Raw genomic sequence first — 11,161 nt, 5'->3', positions numbered from 1 at the left:
CATTCATGATACCTTGGCGGGAACCAGTACTGGCAACCCCAAGAAGAAGGCATTCCCAATCGACAAGAAAGGGAAAGGAAAGGCGGACGTGAGGCCTCCCACATCACAAAAGAGGACCTTAATGTTCGTTGACATGAAAGTAAACGGCAGACCTATTCGGGCATTGATAGACACGGGTGCTAGCCACAACTACCTGGCCTCAACTCAGGTGCAACGCCTCGGTCTAGCAGTGCAAAAATGCAAGGGTCGTGTCAAGGCTATCAACTCTCCATCTCAGTAAGTGAGTGGAATAGCCAAAGAAGCGCCAATCCAGCTTTGCCCATACAAGGGAATATTCGACCTACGCATAGCTATCATCGATGACTTCGAACTGATAGTAGGATTGGAATTCCTCAGGCAGACCAACACCATCCCGGTACCATATGCCAACATGCTCCTAATGATGGGAGATAACGGGGCCAAACCCCACACCATACCATGCATATCCAAGAAGATGACCGCTGGAAACATCACGGCCATGCAGTTTAAGGAGGGAACCAACAGACCTGAACCCATAGTTCCGGCTGCCCTCAACATCATCAAACAGGCATCACATCATCGGGGTCCAACAGCTCATGGCGCCCCTCATTGTGTGAAGACTTGCCAAGCATTCCCAAAGGCCAAGTCGGATCACCCAGCACAAGCGGGACTCTTGGAGCCGCTACCTGTCCCACAGAGACCTTGGGAAAGCATTTCCCTGAATTTCATCACAGGATTACCCAAGGTCGGAAATCATGCAACCATCATGGTGGTAGTAGACCTGTTTTCCAAGTATGCTACCTTCATCGCAGCCCCACAGAACATGTCGGCAGAAGAAACAGCTCGACTCTTCTTCTCCCATGTTGTCAAACATTGGGGTATGCCCAACAACATCATCAGTGACTGCGACCCACGCTTCACTAGCAAGTTTTGGACCCAACTCTTCAGTTGCCTCGGATCCAAACTGAGTTACAACTCAAACCATCATCATCAGCAAACACATGATCAAACAGACCGGTTCAATGACATGCTGGAGGAATATCTCCGCCAATTTGTTACCAGGTCACAAACACATTGGGTGAAGCTTCTGGATGCTGCTCAGCTATGTTTCAATTCACAAAAGTGCGCCCATACAAATGAAAGCGTTTTTGAAATTGTTACCAGACAGCAACCGCTACTCCCACATAATGTGAATGCACCAACCATACCATCATCTCATCGAGCTGCCAGTTTCTCCACAGAATGGGAACAAACTTTGAAGATAGTGCGGAGCTATCTTGTCAGGGCCCAAGACAGGGCAACAAGGCATGCCGAACAAAACCGTCACTTTGCCCAACATCAAGCAGGGGACAAAGTGATGGTAAGAACCCCGAGGCAGAACTTGTTTGCAAAGAGGACCCAAGATCCTCGCCTATTGCCAAACTTCATTGGGCCTTTTTCCATTGAAAGGCGCATCGGGAAATCCACATACCAGCTGAACACACCAGCCTGGTGAAAAATCCATCCAGTCTTCCATGTCAGCCGCCTCAGGCCACTTCAGAAATGCATGGAAGATCATTCAGAAAGACATCTCACAGCACCGAGGGGAACAGACCTCCCAGCCATCAAGAGCCTGACCAACCATCATCATCCTGCAGGTAAGGCTCCGAGGACGTCGCCAACTCAGGTAGGGGAGAATGTCATGGGCTGCTTTCCATCATCGACCCATGACCCCTTGGATGCGCCCCGTGGCGTCCCGGCAAGCCTTCCAACGCCTAGCGCGACGGTTAGCCCCGTGGTCTCGGCAGCGCCAAGTGACAAGCGAGCATGCGCCTCTGTCGCCCCACCGATAATTAATGCCAGCGCCCAGCGGCTGGCCAATGCCATCAGTGCCGCGCGCACCGACAATGCCGCGCGCACAAATCATCCTGTTGCCATCAGCGCCGCACACCCAGACAGTGCCCCGCGCGCAGACCCAATGCCAAGCACCAGCGCCCAGCCGCTGGCAGATCCAAATAGTGCCGCGCGCGCCCACAGCAATGCGCGCGCAGACCCTGCTGCTCAAGACAAAGTTGCTGCCATCGGACTTGCTTCCATAGAAGACTAAGTCCTTTTCATTGTAATTATAGAGTAGTTTTACTTCATTCATTTTCAGTGTGCTTCTACAGCTTTCTTAGGTCAACTCATGTAACTTTGGTTTATTTTTTTTAAGCATTATTAAGGGGGACCAAAGCATTCAAACATTCAAGCATTCAAACAATTCTCTGTACTGGTGTCTCTCCCCCCCGACACCGCATTTCATCTTGTAATAGCTTTCATCATCATCAATACAATCATCAGCTTTCATCATCAGTTGCTCATTTTCCGCTGCTCAATTGCTCACGACATTGGCTTTCCCGTACGGCACTGACAATCTAGTCTAGCGTACGGCGAGGGCCTCAGTTGGCGCATAGCAACCGCACTGACATCGGTTGCTTAGCCTTACGTCGCCCTTCCAAGGAACTTCAGAAAGGCGCCGCGTAACAATTAGCATGAAATTGTAGCTTCAATGTGAAACAACTTCATGCTATATTAGCATGAAGTTTTAACTTCAACATGAAACAACTTCATGCTACATTAGCATGAAGTTTTAGCTTCAAGGTGAAACAACTTCATGCAAGTAAATGTGATTCTGAAGATGAATCTGGACAAATTTATAATTTTTTAATAAAGGTGTTGAGAGGAGAGGAGGAGATCTTTTTCACGAATGAGGTTGCTGATCACTCGATTAATGCGTGATGCAGGTTTTATATCTTTTGTCGGGGGTGTAATTGTCATATTATTACGGATTTTTTGTCAGCTGGCTACCAAATCAATAATTTTTAAAAATAGGATACAAGTTAAAAGGTGACACAAATATATAGTACGACTGTAAATCCCCCGCTGGCCCTTCATGAAATTTTGCCCAACTCAACCAGTCCAACTTGGACTGTTGGGTAACATAATACGTTATCTTTTTTTTATAACCGTAATGTTCGGAATAAATCATTTCATCGGTTAATTTTGTCATGAATATTCATTTTATAAGGTGATAACATTCCCCGCGAACTTTTTGTTAAAAATCAAATTAATAATTCAAACTTAGTCTTTAGACATTCTCCCTTTCTTCTCTCAAAATCAACCACCACTAATGATTTTAAAATTGCAACGTCTATTTTACCCCTCAGTTATCAGCATCATCATCCTTACATTTTTCTGCATCATAATATTCTCATTTATGCTACAATACTCGCTTTTATTTCTAATCACAAGTTATTTATTCAGAAGAAAGAAATTAATTAATACTAAGCAAACATTTTCATTGATAATGAAGAATATAAATTTTGATATTGAAATTAAAAATTAAAATTAAAATAGAGAACAAAGGAGTAATAAAAAAGGCTCAAGCCCAAAGCACATCTGCCATTGGGCCCAAACACTTTCACCATCCCAAATAAGAAGAATTAACCCAAATAGCCGTAAATCAAATTACTTAAATTAAAAATAGCCGGTGAATGTATAATATAAATTTAATTTATATACAATATATATATAATTATGCATAATTAATGTGTAATTTATGTATACCTGTTAGAAAAAGTAAATAGCAAATCTGACCGCTATTTGTGTAAAAAGAACAAAAAACTATTTCTTGAACGAACGAGTAATAAACTCAGAGGCGAGTCACCGATCATTTAACTCAATGTTGAACAAAATCTTAGTAGAAAGGAGAAACAATCTTCTTTTTTATTCTTTTCTACTAATATTTATGCTTATTTTAATCCAGTAAGAGAAGAGTGACAAACTCATTGACTAATAAACCCCTGTTTCCTGTATTAAATTTGTCATCTTGCTGTAATTAATTCTCATAATCTTCATGTAATTCCAGATCCCAACATATCCAAACGGAAAAAAGGCAGCAAAAACAAAACAGAAAAAGAAAAAGAAGAAAAAGAACAATTTTTTTGTGTGTGTAAGTAAAAGAAAATCTTGGAATCTGAATGAACTGTTTTCGCTCTGGCTTTTCATCTTTTTCTTGCCTAAATCTCTGTTTTGTAACAGTAAAAAGTTGAGCTTAGAAAAATCAACGAAAGAAAGAAGATGAAAAAGAGGTACATATTTTTTCACAGTCTTCACGGAAGATTTTAAGATTTAGAGAGGGGACTCCGGGGGGAGGGGGGAAGGGGGAGGGGGAGACACCGGGTAGTGAGTGAAAGAGTCAACCAAACCTTTTTCTGTGCTGTTTTGGATGTATGTATATGTAAGGCTTCGATGAGTCCACAATATTGCGTATTATCTTCACCTTTTTGTGTTTTTTTTTCTCCCTTTAGTTTCTATTATTCTACCCCCTTTTTCTCTCTCTCGTCTCTTCTCTTGTCTTTGCAAAACTGAAAAAACAAAGCCTTTTAAGCCCCTTTTCTCTCTCTCGCTAACCAAAAAGTTTTTTTGTTTTGTAAAAAAAGTCAAGCATGCAGAGATACATGTAACAAAACAGAAACAGACCCTTAAAACTAGGGTTTTGCTTGCTTAAACCATTTTTTAGGCTTCTGCTTTTGTATTTGCAGCTAAGAGTGGTTTTAAAGATACAGAAAAAGGTCCCCTTTTTTTTTGGTTTTATTTTTAGGGTAAGGAGAGAAGAGGAATTTTAATTGGTACTGTTATTTAAGGAAAGTATAGAGAAGAGAAAGGCAAGAAGTACTAAACGGAAGCAAAAGTAAGGGGTGTTTTGCTTTCTTTCCTTCTTCTTCTTCTCTCTCAGAGTAAAAATTAGAGAGGAAGTTGGAGACATTCGGATTCGTCCTTGTGTCTCCTCTACCTCTCATAATTTTTCTCCCCACTTTTCCTTTTCTTTACTCCTTATTCTCTGTTCATAGCTGATTTTTAGCTCAAAAGATACACTGAATCTGTGATATATATATATATACAAAATAATAAATACAGCTAAGTGCTTTGAGACTGTGTTGGTTTATTTCATGAATTTTGGAGATTTTCTTGATAATACTTCTGGTGGTGGCGGTGCAAGAATTGTTGCTGATATACCATTTAATAACAATAGCAATAGTAGCAACAACAACAACATGCCCGCTGGTGCAATTTCTCAACCACGTCTTCTTACTCAATCTCTTGCCAAATCCATGTTCAACTCTCCCGGACTTTCTCTTGCTCTTGTAAGCCTTAAACAAAGCATAAAAATTGAATCTTTTTTGTTACCACTTTCTTTTTTTAACTGTATAACACCCTTTTTATACTTTTTTTCTTTTGGTGGGGGTAGCAAACAGGAATGGAAGGGCAAAGTGAGGTAACAAGAATGGCAGAAAACTACGAGGGGAATAACAGTAATGGTAGAAGAAGTAGAGAGGAAGAACCAGACAGCAGATCTGGAAGTGATAACTTAGAAGGTGCATCGGGTGATGATCAAGATGCTGCCGACAAACCACCAAGGAAGAAAAGATATCACCGACACACTCCTCAGCAAATCCAAGAACTTGAATCGTAATCATTACCATCTTTTCAGTTGAAAAAAAAAAGATTTTATTTTTCGAGCTTTAACTTTTTTCTTATGAGAAGTTAATTTTTTCCTTTTGGCTTTTCAGTCTTTTCAAGGAGTGTCCTCATCCTGATGAGAAACAAAGGTTGGAGTTGAGCAAAAGGCTTTCTTTGGAGACTAGACAAGTTAAGTTTTGGTTCCAAAATCGTAGAACTCAGATGAAGGTAAAAAAGATTCAATTTTTATGGCTTTAAAAGATTCAATTTGTATGGTTTATTATCAATGATGAATCTTGATTGCACCAGACTCAACTGGAACGCCATGAGAATTCAATACTAAGGCAAGAGAATGATAAGCTTCGAGCAGAAAACATGTCAATAAGAGAGGCAATGAGAAATCCAATTTGCACAAACTGTGGTGGTCCAGCAATGATTGGTGAAATATCTCTTGAGGAACAACATCTTAGGATTGAGAATGCTAGGCTGAAAGATGAATTAGATCGAGTTTGTGCACTTGCTGGCAAATTTTTGGGGCGACCCATCTCATCTTTAGTTAACTCTATGCCTCCACCAATGCCTAATTCAAGTTTGGAATTGGGAGTTGGAAACAATGGATTTGGCGGTTTGAGTAATGTACCATCAACACTTCCCTTAGCTCCTCCTGATTTTGGTGTTGGGATTTCAAATTCTTTGCCGGTGGTGGCTTCAACTAGACAAACAACTGGAATTGAGAGATCACTTGAGAGATCCATGTATTTGGAACTTGCTTTAGCTGCTATGGATGAATTTGTTAAAATGGCACAAACTGATGAACCCCTTTGGTTCAGGAGTGTAGAAGGTGGTAGAGAAATACTAAACCATGAGGAATACATGAGGTCATTTACTTCTTGCATTGGTATGAGACCAAACAGTTTTGTTTCTGAGGCTTCCAGGGAGACAGGCATGGTTATAATCAATAGTTTGGCTCTTGTTGAGACATTAATGGACTCAGTGAGTAATTTCTTTTAGCTTTCTTGATTTGCACTTTTAGGTATCTAAATCCTATAGCCTTGTCAGTGATGATAATTTGAAGTCATGTTTTTGATGATTAACTGTGGCTACATTTAATTTTGACAGAATAAATGGGCAGAAATGTTTCCATGCTTGATTGCTAGAACCTCAACAACAGATGTTATATCAAGTGGTATGGGGGGAACCAGAAATGGTGCACTTCAGCTGGTAATTCAAAATGACTTTTTTAGATTAAGTAATACTATTTTTACTCCCATTAATCTTTTGTTGATGCAAATATTACTACGCATTAAATATGACTAAATTCTTTGCAGATGCATGCTGAACTGCAAGTGCTTTCACCATTAGTACCAATAAGAGAGGTCAATTTCCTGCGTTTCTGCAAGCAGCATGCTGAAGGGGTTTGGGCTGTCGTTGATGTTTCTATTGATACCATCCGAGAAACTTCTAATGCACCGACATTTCCAAACAGTAGGATACTTCCTTCTGGCTGTCTAGTTCAAGATATGCCCAATGGCTATAGCAAAGTAATTTCTCCTTCTCTTTCAACTATATTTTTTTTAATAACAGTAGTTTTAGAGTAGAGAGGACCCTTGGCTTAACCGGTAAAGTTGTTACTATCACGGGTTCAAATCGTGGAAACAACTTCTTGCAGAAATGTAGGTTACACTAAGATTGCGTACAATAAACCCTTGTGATCCGACCCTTTGCGCACCGGGCTATCCTTTAACAGTAGTTTTAGAGTCTATTTCTAACTAGTACAAGTATTAGACAGCTTTGTCCATTAAGACTTCACAATATGTTGTGTGTCATTTACTGTAGTATTCCCACGAGAGTGTTGTTCTGGTGGTGAGCATCCTCCACTTCCAACCAAGAGCTTGTGAGTTCGAGTCACCCAAGAGCAAAGTGGTAGTTCTTGGAGAGAGTGAGCTGAGTTTCTATTAGAAACAGTCCTAGTAATGTTTGCGTATACACTATCCTCCCCAAATTTCAGATTATACCTTCTATTTTTTTTTTTTTTTTTTTGGTTGCTGCTATAGTATTCAATCTATTCTTTGCTTTTTTGTGTTTAATGAGTTTGGTTGAGCTAACTACATATTTTTGGAGCTTAGTTCAAGACATTGAATTGGAGTTTCCACCTAGTTTATATGACCAAAATCACTGTAAAAAAAATGACTAAGCTAGTCCCTTGGTTATTGATTTGGTCCAAAACAAAGAGATTAGATTTTTGAACCAGCTGATAAGATGCTGATTGTAGGGGACAGAAGAATATTAAAGTCTTTAAATTTCAGCAACTTCCTGCTTAAGATGAGCTTAATATTAATATTGTATGATCACCGTACGTGGGAAAATCGAGGCTAGTGTGATTAATAAATTGAATAGAAGCCTCCATTGCTTCTAATTTTGCTCCTTGGGACACATTAATTTCATATGATTCAGAAAGAAAAAAGATGCCTTGAAATTCTCAAACATTGGTTTAAATAAACAATGTATTTGATGTTTCTATTCCAATCTCTGATGCTGTCTCGATCAGTCCCCCGTGTCTATAATTAATTCATCTAACTGTGTATTATCTGGTTCCAGCCTTATGATGTGTTTGTTTTTTATACTAGTAAAGGACCTTTTAGTCAAACTCCAAGACTGACTATTATTTTGTTGTCACGTGAGTATCTACAAGGTCTAAAGCTTTGTAGTACATTTCTCAATGTCTACAGCCTACCTCGTGCCTTCAAATTTGCAAAAAATTGGTGAAAACTTGTATTTTAATGCCTTCCACTTTTAGGGTTCTAGGTTCTATAATGTCTCTCCTTGAACCTAACCTTGCTAGGCCCATTTCCAAGATTTGTCTTGTATCATCACAAAAACTTCATTTTCGATTTCGCTTTTCCCATGGCATAATAATGTACTTTTTTAGATTATAATTTTTTGGGTTTTAGAAGACCATATTATGGTTTAAAAAATTGTAGTAGCACCAATAAGTTGTTAGGTCACGTTAATCATCAAGTAAGATTGCTTCGGAATTGGAATTACTTGCCAAAGGTGGAAAAATAGTAATGCCATAAATTACAATTTTGGTAGTAGATGAATATGATTCATGTTATCATTTATTTGCAATTAACGAGAGAAAGTTGGACTTTCGAGAGACAATCAGTCTTCAGTGGTTAACATATCACAATTTAAAACTAATCTTAATATAGTTGAGTTTTCTCTTCCCTTATGACTAAAAGGTTTCTATTTTAAGTTGACTATATTAATTTGCACTTTCAACTGAATTGTGCAGGTTACATGGGTAGAACATGGCGAATATGATGAGAGCGTGATTCACCATCTTTACCGGCCTTTGATCAGTGCCGGCATGGGCTTTGGTGCACAAAGATGGGTGGCCACCCTCCAACGACAGTGCGAATGCCTTGCAATTCTCATGTCCTCCACCGTATCTTCAAGGGATCACACGGGTATACATACTTCAAAATCATAAAATCTAAGTATTAATTAGCTCCATTGTTCAATGAATCAACCTCTTTCATGTGATGAGTCCCTTACATTTTCTGTGACTAAAAAACAATCACATGCAGCAATAACTCCAAGTGGAAGAAGGAGCATGTTGAAGCTAGCACAACGCATGACAAACAACTTTTGTGCTGGTGTTTGTGCTTCAACGGTACACAAGTGGAACAAACTTTGTGCTGGTAATGTCGATGAAGATGTCCGTGTTATGACCCGAAAGAGCGTCGATGACCCGGGGGAGCCACCGGGCATTGTCTTAAGCGCTGCTACTTCCGTTTGGTTGCCGATTTCCCCACAAAGACTATTCGATTTCCTCCGCGACGAGCGTCTCCGGAGCGAATGGGACATCCTCTCCAACGGTGGCCCTATGCAAGAAATGGCTCATATTGCCAAAGGCCAAGATCATGGCAACTGCGTCTCCCTCCTCCGTGCTAGTGTAATTTCTTTAACCCTTTTCATTTTAAAGAAAATAAATTAATACTTAAGATTCTGATAAAAATAGGGTGTGAGGATAATAATGCATGGCGTTAATAGATGAATGCATTGAGAGAAATTGATTGATTTTGCATGGGTGGGGTTCATTTTCTTAAGATATAAAAAGGTGAATTGAAAAAGACAAATAAGGGGATTTGGAAGTATCTCTAAACGACATTTGATTGCAGATCTATATTTTTTAACTTTGTTGTTTCTTATGTAAATTTGTAAAAAGTCAAAACACATGATACTTGTTACCTTTTTTTGGTCAGCCCTACCACATGATATCACCTTTTACATGAAAAGTCCTAGTCCCTAGTTGACTCAGTGATTTTGAACACTGTAACAGAAATTGACGTATTATACCGCGGAATGGCACTCTCCGTAAATGTATTCATAACTAAAGGTTTTATTTAATTGACAGGCTATTAACGCGAATCAGAGCAGCATGTTGATACTTCAGGAGACGTGCATTGACGCGGCTGGAGCGCTTGTTGTTTACGCGCCAGTTGATATCCCGGCAATGCACGTGGTGATGAACGGTGGTGATTCTGCGTACGTGGCTTTGCTCCCTTCGGGATTCTCGATTGTACCCGACGGCCCAGGATCTCGTGGGTCGAGTACTGCAAATTGTGGGTCCAATAATGATGGCCCAGATCAAAGAATTAGCGGGTCGCTTTTGACGGTAGCGTTCCAAATATTGGTGAATAGCCTCCCTACAGCCAAGCTTACAGTGGAATCAGTTGAGACAGTCAATAATCTTATATCATGCACTGTCCAGAAGATTAAAGCTGCCCTTCATTGTGAAAGCTAAGTGGGAGAAGGATCACGTGCTTTTCACGTGATGATGATCTGACTTGGGGCATACCGCCCTTTTCCTTTTTATTTTTTGTTGTTTTATAATATATAACTTAACTAGTAAAAAAGTGGGTGCTATTGTGTCAAGAATTCGAGAAGAATCGGAGGCTGAGTCAAGAACGAACCGCGCTTAAATGACCGTTGCTAGGTGGTAAGGGGCGGCACAACTAGCCTGTGGTTAGATTTTTGGTTCTTAACACAAAGCAAAGGTGGTGGTTCGGGTATTGACTCGGGACTTAAGGAATTGGTTCAAGCTGTGGTAAAAATTGGTGAAATGAGCATAAGGGCGAGTTTGATTTCAAAATATGGAATTTTCGTTTTGGGCAATTTGTGTGACAGCAATGTCAATTTAAGCAGCTATGGTTTTATTTGATCATTTTATAGTTGTTTGATGGGGAGTCATAATGGCTCTTTTGTTTGGTATGGTGGGGGACTAATCTAGTATTGTACGTTATCTTAATTGACTTTAACTCCATTGTCTTTGTCATGTTTATTTCTTTGCCAAGGTTCACATCTGATCCCAACTGCAAATGTTTTTTCTTTACCTTTTGCAAGTGAAAGTTGTAATATATATCTTTCTAATAATAAGTTCAATTATCCTTTAAAGCACGCTATCTTCAATTAGATTAAACAAGTCTTCTTCGTTCTTGTGGACAATCTTCGTCGTTTTGTACAATATTTGATTAAATTGAAGACATAAAGATTATTTTAAGTCGAAATTTAAAGAAAAAATAGTGTTTGGATATAAACTTCACTTAAAGCACATTTAAAATGTGTGAGTAAACTATTATTTCACTTGAAATACTTC

The 11,161-nt window shown here is 39.5% G+C and overlaps 1 protein-coding gene across 1 annotated transcript; it reads left to right on the top strand.

The window, feature by feature from the left end:
- The first annotated feature begins 4,257 nt into the window (after positions 1-4,257).
- LOC107810005 (homeobox-leucine zipper protein ANTHOCYANINLESS 2) lies at positions 4,258-10,828 on the top strand. Its single transcript, XM_016634722.2, has 9 exons — positions 4,258-5,183; positions 5,288-5,508; positions 5,610-5,727; positions 5,809-6,492; positions 6,619-6,720; positions 6,828-7,040; positions 8,795-8,969; positions 9,090-9,457; positions 9,920-10,828. Exons 1-9 carry the CDS (start codon positions 4,989-4,991, stop codon positions 10,307-10,309), a joined length of 2,466 nt encoding a protein of 821 aa, XP_016490208.1. The 5' UTR covers positions 4,258-4,988; the 3' UTR covers positions 10,310-10,828.
- The last annotated feature ends 333 nt before the right edge of the window (positions 10,829-11,161 follow it).

Source organism: Nicotiana tabacum, chromosome 19, assembly GCF_000715075.1.
Source record: "Nicotiana tabacum cultivar K326 chromosome 19, ASM71507v2, whole genome shotgun sequence".
Classification (NCBI taxonomy): Eukaryota; Viridiplantae; Streptophyta; class Magnoliopsida; order Solanales; family Solanaceae; genus Nicotiana; species Nicotiana tabacum.
Note: the sequence above shows the minus strand (reverse complement) of the source record. Positions and strands in the feature narration are given on the sequence as shown.

Bases quoted from the DNA above. Each gene is read 5' to 3' on its own strand.
- LOC107810005 (XM_016634722.2), top strand. From the start codon at position 4,989: ATGAATTTTGGAGATTTTCTTGATAATACTTCTGGTGGTGGCGGTGCA. The intron at 5,184-5,287 runs GTAAGCCTTAAA...TGGTGGGGGTAG, and splicing joins CCGGACTTTCTCTTGCTCTT to CAAACAGGAATGGAAGGGCA. The intron at 6,493-6,618 runs GTGAGTAATTTC...TAATTTTGACAG, and splicing joins TTGAGACATTAATGGACTCA to AATAAATGGGCAGAAATGTT.